This window comes from Ranitomeya imitator, chromosome 2 (assembly GCF_032444005.1).
Source record: "Ranitomeya imitator isolate aRanImi1 chromosome 2, aRanImi1.pri, whole genome shotgun sequence".
Taxonomy (NCBI): domain Eukaryota; kingdom Metazoa; phylum Chordata; class Amphibia; order Anura; family Dendrobatidae; genus Ranitomeya; species Ranitomeya imitator.
The window spans coordinates 77740960-77761951 of NC_091283.1; the positions used below are offsets into that span (position 1 = coordinate 77740960).

Consider the following 20992-nt stretch of genomic DNA (forward strand, 5'->3'; position numbering starts at 1 on the left):
CAGCACCAATCAATATCTCCCATCAATCATTGCGGAAAATATCAGAGAAGAAAGGCTACTGTGTACAATCATTGCCTGTGGATCCCTTCCACATCTACCGTGTACAATCACTGCCTGTGGATCTCTCCCCATCCACTGTGTACAATCATTTCCTGTGGATCCCCCCCATGTACTGTGTACAATCATTGCCTCTGGATCTCTTACCTAACTACTGTGTACTATAATTTCCTGTGGATCCCCCCCATCCACTGTGTACAATCATTGCCTCTGGATCTCTCCCCCATCCACTGTGTACAATCATTGCCTGTGGATCTCTCCCCCATCCACTGTGTACAATCATTGCCTCTGGATCTCTTACCTAACTACTGTGTACTATCATTTCCTGTGGATCCCCCCCATCCACTGTGTACAATCATTGCCTGTGGATCTCTCCCCCATCCACTGTGTACAATCATTACCTGTGGATCTCTCCCCCATCTACTGTGTACAATCATTGCCTCTGGATCTCTCCCCCATCCACTGTGTACAATCATTGCCTGTGGATCTCTCCCCCATCCACTGTGTACAATCATTGCCTCTGGATCTCTTACCTAACTACTGTGTACTATCATTTCCTGTGGATCCCCCCCATCCACTGTGTACAATCATTGCCTGTGGATCTCTCCCCCATCCACTGTGTACAATCATTACCTGTGGATCTCTCCCCTATCTACTGTGTACAATCATTACCTGTGGATCTCTCCCCCATCTACTGTGTACAATCATTACCTGTGGATCTCTCCCCCATCCACTGTGTACAATCATTGCCTGTGGATCTCTCCCCTATCTACTGTGTACAATCATTACCTGTGGATCCCCCCATCCACTGTGTACAATCATTACCTGTGGATCTCTCCCCCATCCACTGTGTACAATCATTGCCTCTGGATCTCTCCCCCATCTACTGTGTACAATCATTACCTGAGGATCTCTCCCCCATCCACTGTGTACAATCATTACCTGTGGATCTCTCCCCCATCTACTGTGTACAATCATTGCCTGTGGATCTCTCCCCCATCCACTGTGTACAATCATTACCTGTGGATCTCTCCCCTATCTACTGTGTACAATCATTACCTGTGGATCTCTCCCCCATCCACTGTGTACAATCATTGCCTGTGGATCTCTCCCCTATCTACTGTGTACAATCATTACCTGTGGATCCCCCCATCCACTGTGTACAATCATTACCTGTGGATCTCTCCCCCATCCACTGTGTACAATCATTGCCTCTGGATCTCTCCCCCATCCACTGTGTACAATCATTGCCTGTGGATCTCTCCCCTATCTACTGTGTACAATCATTACCTGTGGATCTCTCCCCCATCTACTGTGTACAATCATTACCTGTGGATCTCTCCCCCATCCACTGTGTACAATCATTGCCTCTGGATCTCTCCCCCATCCACTGTGTACAATCATTGCCTGTGGATCTCTCCCCTATCTACTGTGTACAATCATTGCCTGTGGATCTCTCCCCCATCTACTGTGTACAATCATTACCTGTGGATCTCTCCCCCATCTACTGTGTACAATCATTGCCTGTGGATCTCTCCCCCATCTACTGTGTACAATCATTGCCTGTGGATCTCTCCCCCATCCACTGTGTACAATCATTACCTGTGGATCTCTCCCCCATCCACTGTGTACAATCATTGCCTCTGGATCTCTCCCCCATCCACTGTGTACAATCATTACCTGTGGATCTCTCCCCCATCCACTGTGTACAATCATTACCTGTGGATCTCTCCTCTATCTACTGTGTACAATCATTACCTGTGGATCTCTCCCCCATCTACTGTGTACAATCATTACCTGTGGATCTCTCCCCCATCCACTGTGTACAATCATTGCCTGTGGATCTCTCCCCCATCCACTGTGTACAATCATTTCCTGTGGATCTCTCCCCCATCTACTGTGTACAATCATTACCTGTGGATCTCTCCCCCATCCACTGTGTACAATCATTACCTGTGGATCTCTCCCCCATCCACTGTGTACAATCATTACCTGTGGATCTCTCCCCCATCCACTGTGTACAATCATTGCCTCTGGATCTCTCCCCCATCCACTGTGTACAATCATTACCTGTGGATCTCTCCCCCATCCACTGTGTACAATCATTACCTGTGGATCTCTCCTCTATCTACTGTGTACAATCATTACCTGTGGATCTCTCCCCCATCTACTGTGTACAATCATTACCTGTGGATCTCTCCCCCATCCACTGTGTACAATCATTGCCTGTGGATCTCTTCCATCTACTGTGTACAATCATTACCTGTGGATCTCTCCCCCATCCACTGTGTACAATCATTGCCTCTGGATCTCTCCCCCATCCACTGTGTACAATCATTACCTGTGGATCTCTCCCCCATCCACTGTGTACAATCATTACCTGTGGATCTCTCCCCCATCTACTGTGTACAATCATTTCCTGTGGATCTCTCCCCCATCTACTGTGTACAATCACTGCCTGTGGATCTCTCCCCCATCCACTGTGTACAATCATTACCTGTGGATCTCTCCCCCATCTACTGTGTACAATCATTACCTGTGGATCTCTCCCCCATCCACTGTGTACAATCATTGCCTCTGGATCTCTCCCCCATCCACTGTGTACAATCATTACCTGTGGATCTCTCCCCCATCCACTGTGTACAATCATTACCTGTGGATCTCTCCCCCATCCACTGTGTACAATCATTTCCTGTGGATCTCTCCCCCATCTACTGTGTACAATCATTGCCTGTGGATCTCTCCCCTATCTACTGTGTACAATCATTACCTGTGGATCTCTCCCCCATCTACTGTGTACAATCATTACCTGTGGATCTCTCCCCCATCCACTGTGTACAATCATTGCCTGTGGATCTCTTCCATCTACTGTGTACAATCATTACCTGTGGATCTCTCCCCCATCTACTGTGTACAATCATTGCCTGTGGATCTCTCCCCCATCTACTGTGTACAATCATTACCTGAGGATCTCTCCCCCATCTACTGTGTACAATCATTTCCTGTGGATCTCTCCCCCATCTACTGTGTACAATCATTACCTGTGGATCTCTTCCATCTACTGTGTACAATCATTACCTCAGGATCTCTCCCCTATCTACTGTGTACAATCATTGCCTGTGGATCTCTCCCCTATCCACTGTGTACAATCATTGCCTGTGGATCTCTCCCCTATCCACTGTGTACAATCATTGCCTGTGGATCTCTCCCCTTTCCACTATTTCATCTCAGCTCAGTGGATTCACCTGTAAATACCTTGAGGGGCCCATCACTTATTTTGCTGTTGGGTCCTGTGAGTTGTAGTTACCTTCTCTTGTACAAGGAGGGACAAAACACTAACATCAATTTGCAGCGATAAAGGCCTGTGAACTTATCAGAACACATACTCCAGGAAAACTACACATTAAAGGGGTTGTCCTTTAAATACAGTACAATCCTTAAAACAAACAATAACAGCTACTCCCCACCACTTCTACACACCGCTGCCTGTATCCCCTTATTTCCCCTTCTACTGGTAGTCATCCTGTGACCACTGCAGCCAGTCAGTGGTCACTAAACAGGTGCAGCAGTGACATTCTGCCTAAGCAAGAAGAGAAAGCTAGGAGACTGCTTCTTCCAGCTCGGATGGAACATTCAAGCTGCAGCCAGTCACTGACCATTGAATGGCTGCAGTGTTCACATGATGTCCCCCATCAAAAGAGGAAACTAGGAGAGCAGAAGGAGCACGGGCAGCGATGCAGAGGGGTGGTGGAGGTCCAGTTGTGCTTTTATCATTTGTTAGGCAACGTCAAGAATGAAATCCTGAGATGTTTCTTCCTTCTGAGAACCCCAGTTATAAGTGCCAATCAATATCCCTCTGTCTCGGGCACTCTTTTCCAGTACACATAGACATCACTGCCTTTGTCCAAAATCACAGACCAATAATGCAGTGCAATAAACCAGCAAGGATTATATACAAGCAGCTTTACTACACTCACAAACAGTGGATAGAATGCAAATATCACATCCATAAAATCTTCATATGCCCAACTAGTTTCACCTAGGTCAGCTTCATCTGGGGCACCTCAACTTTCTCTCCTAATTGTTGCTGCACCAAGGTCTCTTCATTCTTGCTGTACGAAACATTATACAATATAGTATACTATGATTGTTCATTTTTAAGACCCGGTGGGCCCATGTTTAAAGGGAACCGGTCACCCCAAATTCGAAGGTGAGCTTAGCCCACCGGCATCAGGGGCTTATCTACAGCATTCTGTAATGCTGTAGATAAGCCCCCGATGTATTCTGAAAGATGAGAAAAAGAGGTTAGATTATACTCACCTGGGCGGGCGGTCCGATCCGATGGGCGTCGCGGTCCGGGGCCTCTTATCTTCATAGGATGACGTCCTCTTCTTGTCTTCACGCTGCGGCTCTGGCGCAGGTGTACTTTATCTGTCCTGTTGAGGGCAGAGCAAAGTACTGCAGTGCGCAGGCGCTGGGCCTCTCTGACCTTTCCCCTGCTCCTGTGCACTGCAGTACTTTGCTCTGCCCTCAACAGGACAGATAAAGTACACCTGCGCAGGAGCCGCAGCGTGAAGACAAGAAGAGGACGTAATCGTAAGAAGATGGGAGGCCCCGGACCGCGACGCCCATCGGACCGGACCGCAGCGGGACCGCCCCTGGGTGAGTATAATCTAACGTCTTTTTCTCATCTTTCAGGTTACATCGGGGGCTTATCTACAGCATTACAGAATGTTGTAGATAAGCCCCTGATGCTGGTGAGCTTAGCTCATCTTCGATTTTGGGGGTGACAGGTTCCCCTTAATATAATAATTGGTATGAAAAACCCCTCTTGTGCTCTATCTGGACCCCTTTTTCACTAAATGAAGGACATGAGAGTGTCCTTTGGCCTCCGTCAATGTGGAATGGGTTTGCATACCTAACATTTAAAGATTTATTCTGTGACCACTCGCCACGTTATTGAGAGATTAGCGGCACCACTGATTTCATGTCTACAGATAACAGCTGGGATGATGCACGTTTGAACACTTGTCCTAGTAAAAGAAGGACATGTTCCTGATACCTGCTGATCACACATGCATTCCTGCAGAAATCTGTAAGGCTATGTTCACACACTGCAGATCCGCAGCGTTTCCGCAGCTGCGGGTCCGCAGCAGTTTCCCATGCGTTTACAGTAGAATGTAAACCTATGGGAAACGCAATCCTCAGTGCACATGCTGCAGAAAAAAAACGCGCGGAAACGCAGCGGTTTACATTGCGCAGCATGTCAATTCTTTGTGTGGAACCCGCAGCTGTTTTACACCTGCTCCAATAGAAAACTGCAGGTGTAAAACCGCAGTGGAATTTGCACAAAAACCACAGTAAATCCGCGGTAATTCCGCAGGTAAAACGCAGTGCCTTTTACCTGCGGTTTTCACAAATCCGCTGTGGAAAAATCCGCAGAACTCAAGAATACGTGTGCACATACCCTAAATGTGTTCTAATCGGTGCAGCTCACCTCCTGAAGCGGTGGTGAGTAGCCCCGAAATAATCCTTTAAGTTTCAGATTTTGGACCATCTCTGATTTTATAATGAAAAGTTTATCAAACCTCTGTGACACTTCCTATATATTCTGGTGCGGGAAATCGGATACAACATAAGGCTCTATTCACACTTTGGTAACACCATGTGCAGCGCTACACTTGGTGTAAAGAGGACAGACGCCACAGCAGAACCCCAACAGATCCCAAGTAAATCTTCAATGGTCTCAGTCGTTCCCAGACGTGGAGATAAGTCTCAGCAAAGCCTCAATCAAATCAATAGACATATTTTACTCATGCCATAAACTGTAGATTATTGCATAGAAATTTTAATTTGTTTATATAAACTTATGAATGAAAACTGAATAAAAGTACTGTAATAACATAAATAATTCAATGTATAGTAGTTGTGCTCGTACAGTCTGCTTCTCCATGGAGTATTCCAGGCATTTTATCTTGGGAATCACTGATTTAATCTGACACTAAAACATACAGGCGATGCCACTATATTAAATAGAATATTTTGCTATGTTGGTGATCTAAGCTACTACAACACTATAATAAAGTCACATCTTCAGCCTTGTCCAATATTTGACTCTGAAAGTCAGGTTATATGAGAATAGATTTTCTAAACCAAGTAAAGATTCAGAGTTACTAGAGGGGGTCCGCATTCGGGGTCCTCATCTATTAGCTGGGGACGCAGAGAGCATCTACAGTGAATGTTTCTCCATTACTTCTATGTACAGTATGTGTGTGTGTTACATACAGTCTATTGATTTCAATGGAAACTACGGTATATAGCGCTTCATAACCAATGTAACAGCACCGCAGGGAAACTCAATGCTTACAGACTTGTTCCTCCTATTGCTATCGCCAATAGTATAAAATAAATGGGATTATTCGAACAAAAGGGTATTGTTTAGAACCATCCTTTAAACTGCACATTGGTAATACAGGAGGAGGGTAAATGACTGCATAACTACCGTAAGTAGATTTGTTATTCAGAAGTCTGGGAAAGATGGGTGACAAGCCCTGTGGAAGCAGATAATAGTCCTACACGGTGTATCCCAGCTTTCCCAGAAAGATACAAACAATCTATTTTTACTGGTATTTGATTTTGGGCAGAAATAGGCTTCACATTTCCATTAAAACCAAGAGTGCACTTTGCATGTCACAGATGTAGAGACGAGCACTGAGTTTGCTGGATCTATGACTTATCTGATTCAATAGGACACATCCTGTAAAGTCTATATGCAAGAAATATCAAGTAAAAAGCAAAGAGGGGTTCACAGGAGACATCCACTGACCTTGTGTGCAGCAGTTTGTGGAGAACTACAGTATATACATTCACTGACAGGAAGAGAAAGCAAACTGGGTTGGAAAATTCCCCAGACCAATGAGAAAGTCACAGAGATCTCACCAATGCAGTGTGTTCACAGCTACCAATGACTGACAGCCTTACATTTCAGCTTCAGGAAGGAGGCACAAGAATGCTACATTGAATCCCTGGGACTGGGGCACATGATACAAATGTAGCACTCTGGTCAAGACTCTGCTGTGTTTGGACATATCACATGTGGTGGGTAATGCAGATGTCCAGCTGGAGTGGAACTACAAATTGCAACATTTCAGCTGCTATGTCAGCACTACCATGTGGACAAAAAGGAATGCTGGAATTTGTAGTTCCACTGAAGCCAATTTGTCATACCCTTTCTTGCAAAGGCAAACAGTCTCAAGGACTCATTGAAACGATGAATTTTCACATAGGCGTGCTCTTCGTGGTTCTCACTGATAGCACTCTTAGGGCTTGTTTTCACTTACGAGGAACACGTCTGTGTCTCGCATGTGGAAACGAAGCTCTGGCGCCGGCACTGTGGAGCGGAGCGTGCGGCCGCATAGCAACACATGGAGCCGCATGCTCCGCTCCGGAGTGCCGGCATCAGAGCTTCGTTTCCACATGCGAGACACGGACGTGTTCCTCGTAAGTGAAAACAAGCCCTAAGGGTGTGTGTCCACGTTCAGGATTGCACCAGGATTTGATGCAGGTAAAATCCTGACCAAATCTGCACCTGAGGTCACTGGCAGGTCCCCGGCGCTGTCCTTGCGTTTTTTTTCTGCAATGTAAGGACATGCTGCGTTCTTAAAAGACGTGCCGCATGTGCGTTTTCGCGGGTCCGTCGCGTGCGTCTTTTAATGCATAGTGGAGATGGGATTTCATGAAATCTTCTCCACTATGCTGTAACATCTGGATGCTGCGTTTTTGATGCTGCGACTCAACGTAACGTCAAAAACGCAGCGTTTCCTGAACGTGGAAACATACCCTTATCTGTGATAGTCTATGGAGCATTCACACATCCACGATTTTTCAGGGACCGAGTGATCCGCGGAAAATACTGGAGACTTGCCATATTTTGATCTAAGGGTTGGATCTAAATTAAAAAATACAAGTCTATGGGTCCCTGAAAAAATTACAGACTGGGCTCGGCTCACACCTGAGTGTGGCCCGATATTCAGCCTATGGTCACATGAGCGGGTATTCTTTCTTCCGAGAGAATCGGATTGATTATTTAAATGACACTCAGATCAAAGTTTGATCTGAGTATTGGCTTAGTGTGAACTGATTATCTAGGATGACAGAATCGTAGCACAGGCGAGGAGAAAGCGGAGAAGAAAATGTCTCATTTCTCCATTCTGTGAGTCCGCGGATATCAGACTGCACTCAGAGGTCGTCCATGTGCAGTGCGATGATTTCCACACACCCATAGACTTTAGTGGGTGAGAGGCATCCAAGTTGCGCTGCAAATCGCATGCTGCAATTTGTGTCACGTGCCGGATGGGCAGGAATAAAAAAACGCTGATCATTTGGTCTCCGCGTGCTTAAACATCGGATAGAACTCATCCGATATATACACTCTTGTGAGCGAATGCTCATGGACAGTCACATAAGGTGGAGAAACTTTTTCTCTTCTCCATGTACACGAAAAACAGATGAGACTGACTCTGATCAAAGACTGATCTAAATAATCAGTTCATTTATCTCATACGTGAGAAATGAATGAGCCCATGAATTTCTATTCACTTGTCACACTCGGGTCAGGAGAGCCGCCAGTCAGCCGCGCATTGTGCCACGATCTTGGTCCGATTTATACGGCCGCCTGCCTGCACCCTAAGGGTATTGTATAACTAAGGCCGCACTGTGCAGTATTATGACAAATTCGCTGTAGTTTGCCTGTGAGCCGTCCATTAGCAGACTATAGGCTTCTGTCAGGAGAAGGAAGTGATTCATATAATGAGATGACATATTATATAATACAGTGGAATATAGTATATGGCATAATATGGCTTCAAACTGCACCCAACACAAAATAAAGGGGCTTCCATAGTCTAGCAAGCTCCACTGAGGTGTCAGGGAGTATGGGGATAGTTTTATTGATATGACAAGAACGTTTCTAATTGTATGTACACACTCGCAGATGACCCGCTACAAATTGGTTACATCTGCAAGTTTTTGGCTAGGTGATCAATGTTTTTCCTTTATCAGAACCTTGAAGCCATGTTCCCATCTAGGATATATTTTTTTCTGCTGTATTTTTTTTGTGACAAAAATCTGCAGCATTTAGCAGTACAAGTGACATGGGTGTGATTTCATGAAAACTCTGCCTGTAAAGACACTGTTGAATTGTACTTTTTTTGTGCTTCTTTTTCTCCTCCATAGGTTTCTATGGGAAGCCTGACAAAATACATGTAAAAAATGCAGTTGTGTTTTTAAAGGGGAACTTTCACCAAATTTTTCACATTCAATTTGATACACAATATAAGGGCTCCTTTCCACTTGCGAGATAAACGCCTGTGTCTCGCATGTGAAAACCAAGCTCTGGCGCCGGCACTTGGGAGCGGAGTGCAGCTCCATGTGTTGCTATGCGGCCGCACACTCCACTCTGGAGTGCCGACGCCATAGCTTGGTTTTCACATGCGAGACACAGGCGTTTATCTCGCAAGTGGAAAGGAGCCCTAATAGTGGCTGCAGAGCGAAACGAAACGTTTTATTTTTGCAGTTTTGTCTCTCCAAAGCAGAGATATTAGCAATCAAAGTAATTGGCATCTAATGAGTTAATTTGTGTAAAGTCCAAGTGGGTGTGATCAGATAGCAATTCATATAGGGAGAAAAAGTGCACACCCACTTGACTTAGCTAAAGTTAACTCTTTAGGTGCCATACTTTGCCAATTTCTCTGCAATGGAGAGGCGAAGTGAAAACGAAACAAAAACAAACGTTTTATTCCACTCTGCAGCCATTATTACATTGTGTGTCCAGCTCAATATGAAAAATTTGGTGAAAGGTGCAGAGTCACACCTTTTCTATACGAACCAAAATGCATTAAACACAGCTGCATCAAATATGCAACAAAGCAGAGGCAAATAAAAGTGGGAAATATAAAAAATAAAATAATGCACCAAAAATGTAGTAATTAAAGAAGATTGAAACAATAATAGACACCTGCAGATAAAGACAAGTAGTAAAGAAAAATGTAGCATTTGTGCTATGTGTGGACAGGGCCTGAAGGAATCATATCTGGGGTTTTGATCATGACACACCACCATGCAGAGGAGGAAGGGTCTGGGCACAAACTTCACACAAGTACTCCAAAAATATCTGTTCCATGGCGAACCAGGTAACATTTTGAGCACAGCAGAAGTTTAACATAACTTTATGTTTCTGTGCTTTATTGCCCAATTAGGATGCGTTCCCCTGACGAGTATTTAGTGAGTTTTTGATGTTGCAGATTTAAAAAAAATAAATAAAAAAATGCAAGTATCTTATTTTACTTAATGGCTGCAAAAAATCTGCAACACCAAAAACTCACCACATACTGCATTCCTGGTGGGAAGCTGGGCTTACATGACTGCAGATTATACTGAACAACCTCTTAGAGCAGCCGCAGGAAATGGTCCCACACTGTATTTAGATGAGGATTGTGTAGGCCTCTCGGCCTCAGCAGAGGTAGAGCTGAGATCTGGATTTCAGAACGTGTCTAACACCATGTGGAATATGTGACTTCCTCCTTTCTGCAGATTTATGTTGTTCTGTGCCCTGGCCTCTGAGTAACACATGGTGTATTGCAGATCTGTATGGTACAGATCCGTTATCCAGTGCTTCTAGACTGCTCTGGGTCAATATTGTATCTGTGTGTCATGGATTTTATATAGGTGCCATTTTTTATAACATGTCCCAAAGCAAAGCAAAATCGAGATATTCTCCTCTAGTATCATCTTCTGGTGAAGAACACCATGCTACATGTAGAGACTAGGGATAAGCAAACGCACTCGGAAAACGTCTTATCTGGACATGCTCAAATATTATGTCCGAGTCCCTGCGGCTGCATGATTGGCAGCTGTTAGACAGCCTCAACACCTGCGGTGATTGCTTGATTGTTAGGGAATCCTCACGTATTGAGGCTGTCTAACATCCGCCACCATGCAGCCGCAGGGACTCGAACGTAATATACGAGCACACCCAGATTTTCCGATAACACCCAAGTGTGCTCAGATGAGATATTATCCAAGCACGTATGCTCATCACAAGCAGGGACCATACTCCACAGCCAATGGCTCAGTAATAAGCTGCTTCAAATCCATGCACAAAGCCTCTTTACTAGACATGAGAGAATAAGTTTGTCTCCCTCCTTATTCGGTAAGCTATAGCGCTTACCGAAGAAGCTGCAGCGGGAACCCGGATACCTGGAGTGCTCCCGATAATCAGCTGTTCGGCACCACAGTTGCAACACAAGCAGCTGTGTTAGGCTGGAGTCACACTGGCGAGTTTTACGGACGTATGAGTGCAGAAAATACGTCCATAAAACACGCCTTACAAACGTCCCAATTATTCTCTATGCCCCTGCTCCTATCTGCCGTATTTTACTGATCCGTATTATACGGCTTTCTACGGCCGTAGAAAATCGCAGCATGCTGCGTTTGTCACCGTATTGTGCAAAAAAAAAGCCAATGAAAGTCTATGGAAGCCAGAAAAATACGGATTACACACGGACAAGCAGTGTGACTTGCGAGAAATACGCAGCGCTGTTAGAGAGAAAAGCCGGCAATTCAGTGCGGTGTACAGTAAAATCACACTGACCGCTTCCAGTCCAATAGGTAGAATAAATGTGTACACATAGAATAGGTATATATATATACAGTGGGGCAAAAAAGTATTTAGTCAGTCAGCAATAGTGCAAGTTCCACCACTTAAAAAGATGAGAGGCGTCTGTAATTTACATCATAGGTAGACCTCAACTATGGGAGACAAACTGAGAAAAAAAAATCCAGAAAATCACATTGTCTGTTTTTTTAACATTTTATTTGCATATTATGGTGGAAAATAAGTATTTGGTCAGAAACAAAATTTCATCTCAATACTTTGTAATATATCCTTTGTTGGCAATGACAGAGGTCAAACGTTTTCTGTAAGTCTTCACAAGGTTGCCACACACTGTTGTTGGTATGTTGGCCCATTCCTCCATGCAGATCTCCTCTAGAGCAGTGATGTTTTTGGCTTTTCGCTTGGCAACACGGACTTTCAACTCCCTCCAGAGGTTTTCTATAGGGTTGAGATCTGGAGACTGGCTAGGCCACTCCAGGACCTTGAAATGCTTCTTACAAAGCCACTCCTTCGTTGCCCTGGCAGTGTGCTTTGGATCATTGTCATGTTGAAAGACCCAGCCACATTTCATCTTCAATGCCCTTGCTGATGGAAGGAGGTTTGCACTCAAAATCTCACGATACATGGCCCCATTCATTCTTTCATGTACCCGGATCAGTGGTCCTGGCCCCTTTGCAGATAAACAGCCCCAAAGCATGATGTTTCCACCACCATGCTGTACAGTAGGTATGGTGTTTGATGAATGCAACTCAGTATTCTTTTTCCTCCAAACACGACAAGTTGTGTTTCTACCAAACAGTTCCAGTTTGGTTTCATCAGACCATAGGACATTCTCCCAAAACTCCTCTGGATCATCCAAATGCTCTCTAGCAAACTTCAGACGGGCCTGGACATGTACTGGCTTAAGCAGTGGGACACGTCTGGCACTGCAGGATCTGAGTCCATGGTGGCGTAGTGTGTTACTTATGGTAGGCCTTGTTACATTGGTCCCAGCTCTCTGCAGTTCATTCACTAGGTCCCCCCGCGTGGTTCTGGGATTTTTGCTCACCGTTCTTGTGATCATTCTGACCCCACGGGGTGGGATTTTGCGTGGAGCCCCAGATTGAGGGAGATTATCAGTGGTCTTGTATGTCTTCCATTTTCTAATTATTGCTCCCACTGTTGATTTCTTCACTCCAAGCTGGTTGGCTATTGCAGATTCAGTCTTCCCAGCCTGGTGCAGGGCTACAATTTTGTTTCTGGTGTCCTTTGACAGCTCTTTGGTCTTCACCATAGTGGAGTTTGGAGTCAGACTGCTTGAGGGTGTGCACAGGTGTCTTTTTATACTGATAACAAGTTTAAACAGGTGCCATTACTACAGGTAATGAGTGGAGGAAAGAGGAGACTCTTAAAGAAGAAGTTACAGGTCTGTGAGAGCCAGAAATCTTGATTGTTTGTTTCTGACCAAATACTTATTTTCCACCATAATATGCAAACAAAATGATAAAAAAACAGACAATGTGATTTTCTGGATTTTTTTTTCTCAGTTTGTCTCCCATAGTTGAGGTCTACCTATGATGTAAATTACAGACGCCTCTCATCTTTTTAAGTGGTGGAACTTGCACTATTGCTGACTGACTAAATACTTTTTTGCCCCACTGTATATGTCAGTGAGACACATATATGTATATATATTATTACTTCATACAGCACTAGATAGCTTTAGAGCCGGTAATTCAATTACCGGCTTTTGCTTTCTCCTTCCTAAACCCGACATGATATGAGACCTGGTTTACATACAGTAAACCATCTCATATCACCATTTTTTTTGCAGATTCCACACTACTAATGTCAGTAGTGTGTATATGCAAAATTTGGCTGTTCTAGCTATTAAATTAAAGGGTTAAATGGCGGAAAAAATTGGCGTGGACTCCCGCGCAATTTTCTCCGCCAGAGTAGTAAAGCCAGTGACTGAGGGCAGATATTAATAGCCTGGAGAGGGTCCATGGTTATTGGCCCCCCCTGGCTAAAAACATCTGCCCCCAGCCACCCCAGAAAAGGCACATCTGGAAGATGCGCCTATTCTGGCACTTGGCCACTCTCTTCCCATTCTCGTGTAGCGGTGGGATATGGGGTAATGAAGGGTTAATGCCACCTTGCTATTGTAAGGTGACATTAAGCCAAATTAATAATGGAGAGGCGTCAATTATGACGGTGGGGTGCGCTGGTTCATCTTCGGCAATGGTGAGCGCTTCTTCATCTTCGTCAATGATGGGCGCTGCCTCATCTTCTGTCCTGCGGCGTCTGCGTGGCGGTTCCTCAGGGCCAGAGGAGGAAGATGAGGAGTGGGAAGAGGATGTGGAAGAATCGGAAAAATAAAGAAAAGTGGCATCTTCTCCCTCGCTATCAGTGTTGGAGACAAGGAAAGAATATGCCTCCTCCGTTGAATAGCGCTGTTGGGACGAACGGGACAAGGGGGACTTTTTTTGTAAGTATGGTGCTTGAGTGTACTTTATTGGTAACTATGTGTAAGTGTGGGGGGATAGTGCTTGGTGCAAACTACTCTGAAAAGAAAAAGCTAAAGGAAAAAAAAATACCAAAGTTCGGCGGCTGCTGGGTGTGCGAACGGGGATGTGAAAAAAACGGCAGGCACGAGAGCTCTGATAAGTGAACGGCGTCACTTATCAAAGTTCAGCGGCTGCTGGGTGCACGCACAGGGATGTGAGAAAAAAAAAAGGAAGGCACGGGTTAGACGCGGCGGCTGGGTGAGTGCACGGAGATGTGAAAAAAAGGAAAAGGAAGGCACGGCTTAGACGCAGCAGCTGTGCGCGCACGGGGAAGTGAAAAAAAAGAAAATGGAAGGCTCGGGTTAGATGCGGCGGCTGGGTGCGCGCACAGGGATGTGAAAAAAACAAAAAACGGAAGGCACGCATTTGACGCGGTGGCTGGGTGCACGCACGGGGATGTGAAAAAAAAAGAAAATGGCAGGCACAAGAGCTTTGATAAGTGAACTGCGTCACTTATCAAAGTTTGGCGGCTGTGGGATGGGTGTACGGAGTTGGCGCAAAGGGGGCTGATGGAAAAAAAAAGCGAGCACGAGTGTTGATCGGTGAACTGCATCACCAATCAACGCTCGGCGCCTGCTAAACATGCGCACGGAAATGTCACAAAGAGGGATAGAGGGGGTATGGGGGGATTTGGGGGTGAAGAGAGATCGGGTAGGGGCTGATAACACTTACGTTTGTAGTCTCTCTTCTTTCTTCGGTCTTCTTTCTTTTCTTTAGCAGGGATTGTGGTGTTACAGGCTTCTGTAGCACCAAAAGGCCCAGCAAGAGTAGATCTGGCTGTGTGACCGCTCTGCAGGAGTCCTCAGCTAGAGTGAGGACCCCTGCAGAGCAGTCAGACAGGTCACATGCAGGTGACAGGCAGGTCACAGAGCTGTCATTGGTGGGATCGAATGATAACATCGATCCCACCAATCCCTGCAGGCCCTGGTGACCATGGCAACTGCCTAGGATCCCTCCGATCCTAGGCAGGTCACAGCCAGGTCACCAGCAGGCCACACAGCGGTCACAATGTGACCGCCGCTGTGCCCTGTGATTGGCGCAATCGTCGATAGCATCAATCGCGCCAATCAGCTCCTGCAGGCCCTGCTGGGCCTGCACTATGCTCTGGCCTGCGATCGGTGCTAAAGCAGACATCAAAGCAAAAGATGGCTACTTTGATGAACCTAGACTATAAGACATAATTTCCAGTTGTTTCACACTTTTTTGTTAAGTATATAATTCCACATGTGTTAATTCACAGTTTTGATGTCTTCAGTGTGAATGTACAATTTTCATAGTCATGAAAATACAGAAAAATCTTTAAATAAGAAGGTGTGTCCAAACTTTAGGTCTGTACTTTGTGTATATATATATATATATATATATATATATATATATATATATATATATATCCTACTATATAATTGTCTAAGGGTCACTTCCGTCTGTCTTTCTGTCACGGATATTCATTGGTCGCGGCCTCTGTCTGTCATGGAATCCAAGTCGCTGATTGGTCGTGGCAAAACGCCCACGACCATTGCCACGACCAATCAGCGATGGCCACATTCCGGCGGCAATATGGCTGCTTTTTCCTCCCCGCAGTCAGTGCTCGCTCCATACTCCCCTCCAGTCATCCAGTCAGCCCTCACACAGGGTTAATGCCAACATTACCGGGGCACGGTGTAACGCAAGTTTTTACTATTGATCAATAGTAAAGCGATTTAATGTTACAAATAATAATAATAATAATAAAAAAACGTTATTCTCACCCTCCGACGTCGCATCCTGTCCGCTGGCAGGTTCCGGTGCTAAAAATGCTATGGGAGAAGGACCTGCCATGACGTCACGGTCATGTGACCACGACGTTATCACAGGTCCTGCGCTCATAGTCATACCAACTCTGGGACCGGAAGCTGCCGCGTGCACTGTACACAGGAGCCAGGACTATGGTGAGTATATGTTTATTTTTTATTTTATGTCACTGGCCAATATACTACATTACTGGGCAATATACTATGTGGCTGACCAATATACTTCATACTATGTGGCTGTGCAATATACTACGTTGCTGGGCAATATACTACGTGACTGGACAATATACTACGTGACTGGGCAATATACTACGCAGCTGACCAATATACTACATACTACGAGGCTGTGCAATATACTACGTGACTGGGCAATATACTACGTGACTGGGCAATATACTACGAGGCTGGGCAATATACTACGTGACTGGGCAATATACTACGTGACTGGGCAATATACTACGAGGCTGGGCAATATACTACGAGGCTGGGCAATATACTACGTGACTGGGCAATATACTACGAGGCTGGGCAATATACTACGTGGCTGGGCAATATACTACGTTACTGAGCAGTATACTATATAGCTGGGCAATATACTATGTAGCTGAGCAATATACTACGTGACTGGCCAATATACTACGTAGCTGGGCAATATACTACGTGGCTGGGCAAAAATACTACGTGACTGGCCAATATACTACGTAGCTGGGCAATATAGTACGTCGCTGGGCAAAAATACTACGTGGGTTGGGCAATATACTACGTGGACATGCATATTCTAGATGAATACCCGATGCGTTAGAATCGGGCCACCATCTAGTATATATATATATATATATATATATATATATATATATATAAAATCTACTATATAATTGTCTCCCCGCAGTCACTGCCCGGCGCCCGCATTCTCCCCTCCGGTCACCGCTCACACAGGGTTAATGCCGGCAGTAACGGACCGCGTTATGCCGCGGGTAACGCACTCCGTTACCGCCGCTATTAACCCTGTGTGTCCCCAACTGTTTACTATTGATGCTGCTTATGCGGCATCAATAGTAAAAAAAAATGTAATGTTAAAAATAATAAAAAAAACAAAAAAACTGCTATACTCACCCTCCGTTATCCGCCGAGCCGCTCGCGCCTGCCGCCATCTTCCGTTCCCAGCGATGCATTGCGAAATTACCCAGAAGACTTAGTGGTCTCGCGAGACCGCTAAGTCATCTGGGTAATTTTGCAATGCATCCTGGAAATGGAAGATGGCGGCAGCCGCGCGTGTATCGCCGGAGCTTCGATGGATCCCAGGGGTGAGTATATAACTATTTTTTATTTTAATTATTTTTTTAATAGGGATATGGTGCCCACACTGCTGTATACTACGTGGGCTGTGTTAGATATCGCGTGGCTCTGTGCTGTATGCTACATAGGCAGTGTTATATACTATGTGGGCTGTGTGATATACTCCGTGGGCTGTGCTAGATATTACGTGGCCACTGTTATATACTGTGTGGGCAGTGTTATATACTACGTGACTGGACAATATAGTATGTGACTGGGCAATATACTACGTGGCTCTGTGCTGTATACTACGTCGCTGGGCAATATACTGTACTACGTGACTGGGCAATATACTACGTGACTGGGCAATATACTACGTGACTGGGCAATATACTACGTGGCTGGGCAATATACTACGTGACTGGGCAATATACTACGTGGCTGGGCAATATACTACGTGACTGGGCAATATACTACGTGACTGGGCAATATACTACGTGACTGGGCAATATACTACGTGACTGGGCAATATACTACGTGGCTGGGCAATATACTACGTGACTTGGCAATATACTACGTGACTGGGCAATATACTACGTGACTGGGCAATATACTACGTGACTGGGCAATATACTACGTGACAGGGCAATATACTACGTAGCTGGCCAATATACTATGTGGCTGGGCAATATACTACGTGGCTGGGCAATATACTACATGGCTGGGCAATATACTACGTAGCTGGCCAATATACTATGTGGCTGGGCAATATACTACGTGGCTGGGCAATATACTACATGGCTGGGCAATATACTACGTAGCTGGGCAATATACTATGTGGACATGCATATTCTAGAATACCCGATGCATTAGAATCGGGCCACCATCTAGTGTGTAAATAAATATATATATATATATATATGTGTGTGTGTGTGTTTATTTCTGTTAATGTTAATGATTATGGCTTACAGCCAATGAAAACCCAAAAGTCGTTATCTCAGTATATTAGCATACTTTATAACACCAGCTTGAAAAATTATTTTAAAATCCAAAATGTTGGACTACTGACAGGTATGTTCAGTAAATGCATTCAATACTTGGAGTCGATCCGCCTGTGGCACTGCTGAGGGGTTATGGAAGCCCAGGTTGCTTTGATTGCAGCCTTTAGCTCATCTGCATTGTTGGGTCTGGTGTCTCATCTTCCTCTTGACAGTACCCCATAGATTCTCTATAAGGTTAAGGTCAGGTGAGTTTGCTACCAATCAAGCACAGTGATACTGTTGTTTTTAAACCAGATATTGGTACTTGTGGACAGGTAACAAGTCCTGCTGGAGAATGACATTTCCATCTCCAAAAAGCTTGTCGGCAGAGGGAAGCATGAAGTTCTCTAAAATTTCCTGGTAGACGGTTGCACTGACTTTGGTCTTTATAAAACACAGTGGATCTACACCAGCAGATGACATGGCTCCCCAAACCATCACTGATTGTGGAAACTTCACACTAGATCTCAAGCAGCTTGGATTGTGGCCTCTCCACTCTTCCTCCAGACTCTTGTGAATCACCCATAAATTTTTGAATGGCCATTTCTTAATCTTTTCAAGGCTGCGTTTATCCCGGTTGCTTGTACACCTTTTTTTACCACACTTTTTCCTTCCACTCAACTTTCCATTAATATGCTGGGATACAGGACTCTGTGAACAGCCAGCTTCTGTGTCAATGACTGCCTTCTGGACATCTGTCAAGTCAGAAGTCTTCCCCATGATTGTGGAGTCTACTGAAACAGACTAAGGGACTCTTTTAAATGCTTAGAAAGCCTTTGCAGGTGTTTTTTGTTAATTATTCTAATTTACTGAGATATTGACTTTTGGGTTTTCATTGGCTGTAAGCCATAATCATCAACATTAACAGAAATAAACACTTGAAATATATCGCTCTGTTTGTAATGACTATATAATATAGGAGTTTCACTTTTTGTATTGAAGAACTGAAATAAACTTTTTGATGATATTCTAATTTTGTAAGAAGCACTTGTATGTGGGAAAATACTCTGCAGATCAAGTCTCAATATAAATCCCACATAGATAGGCCGTTATCTGAGCCATTTATCTGATCATATAAAACCCGGTTAATTGCATTATTCCTAAAACCAGTGAAAGCTTTTGCAGATTTTAGGATTTTCTAGATTGAAGAATTTCTGGCGTGTATTTAGGAATGTGTCTGTGTCGGTTCTCACAGTTCTGCGGGACTGTTCCTGCCATGGGTGACGCACTTTTGGACCATTAGCAAGCACCCATTCACTAGATACAAGTTGATCGGTGCTCACTTACCGTCCTGTCTACGTTTCTGTTGTCCTGGGCTGATGAAAAGTGATGGGAACAGAATGATTGCTAGCACAATTGTTCTGTGCCCAATACTCAGAATTGTTTTCACCAGCACATCCCCTGGTAACATGGCGAAATGTGCTGCCGACTATGTCGATCTTTATACTGGCATAAACGATCCAACTCACTGATTAATGAACTTTTCTACACTGTTCGCTCATAGATCATTGGCTTGTATAAATGGACCTTATCCCCTAGACTGCGTTCACATGCTGCGGCTGCGTTAGGACTGACTGCACGTTTTTGTGTAATATAATTAATAGTTTAAGGAGTAGATACAATACTGCAGTGTGTCAGGGGTGCTGGGATTATTGCTCTCTTCGCAGAGCTGCAGTGTGTGAAGTCTGTCCTCAATGAAGTAAGTGTATTGTTCTCTGCTATCAGCCACGTCAGGCTGCAGAGGATGGAGTGTTCTTCACGCCTTTATCTCACAGATCTCCAGCTCTGATCATCTCGTTACCCTTACATGTCTGTAATGATAATTGCCGCCATTTCCACTGTTTTACATTCCTTTTCAATATTCGGACAGTTCCCTATAACTTTCTCCAGCCGCCCACCTTAACCCTACAACTACCAACATACTCTGACATGCTGAGAGTAGTAGTTCCTGAACACTCATGTTTTCCAGCAGTGGGACATTATCTAGAGATCAGGGCGTTTCCTCCTTGCGTGCAGTCCCATGTAACAGCCATATACAGTATATCTATCGCCATAGCACAACTATGTCATGCTGGGGTTTAACCCCATGCTTACCTTGTCCACAGAGCCCGGGAGCAGCCGGCTCATCAGCTTACACAGCACTACGCCATCCTTGAGGGAGCACTTTAAGAAGTCCTTTGGGTCACAGATGTTCTTCTTGGGGGAGTTGAGGACCCCCAGGGAGATGAGCCAGGTGACAGTCTGCTCCTCTGGGTTCATGGCTGTGCTGCTGGGACTAGATCTCTGTAATGTAGCCACATCCTGATTACATCTCAGGCTTCTTCCTTTTTCTGTGCACCAGCACAGACAGGAAGCTGCTCGTTATGTCACAGTGTGCACAGACACTACAGTGTGCACTGCTGGAGGCTAGGGTGACTCCAGGGAGATCCTGGTTCTGAGAAGCCCAGGAGCCCATAAGTCAGAACCCTGTCCGCTAGTTCTTACTATATTCCTGTCTGGGAAAGCTTGGTGATAACTCACATGTGATCACAGGTGTAGTCACTCAGCTTTCCTGGAACCCTGACGCTGGGTGACCACGATATGGAACTAGCATCGCTTTGGACGCAGCAC

The 20992-nt window shown here is 45.0% G+C and overlaps 1 protein-coding gene across 3 annotated transcripts in view; it reads right to left on the bottom strand.

The window, feature by feature from the left end:
• Positions 1-20705, bottom strand: part of ARHGEF6 (Rac/Cdc42 guanine nucleotide exchange factor 6) — a 162685-nt gene extending 141980 nt beyond the window's left edge. The window contains exon 1 of one of the 3 annotated variants that reach the window (XM_069747005.1): positions 20477-20705. In XM_069747005.1, the coding sequence (XP_069603106.1) occupies positions 20477-20641 (165 nt within the window). In that variant the 5' untranslated portion in view covers positions 20642-20705. Of the gene's footprint in view, positions 1-6883; positions 6936-20476 lie in introns of those variants that run through there. The other 2 variants (XM_069747004.1, XM_069747006.1) reach the window with 2 other exon arrangements.
• Between the last annotated feature and the right edge of the window lie 287 nt (positions 20706-20992).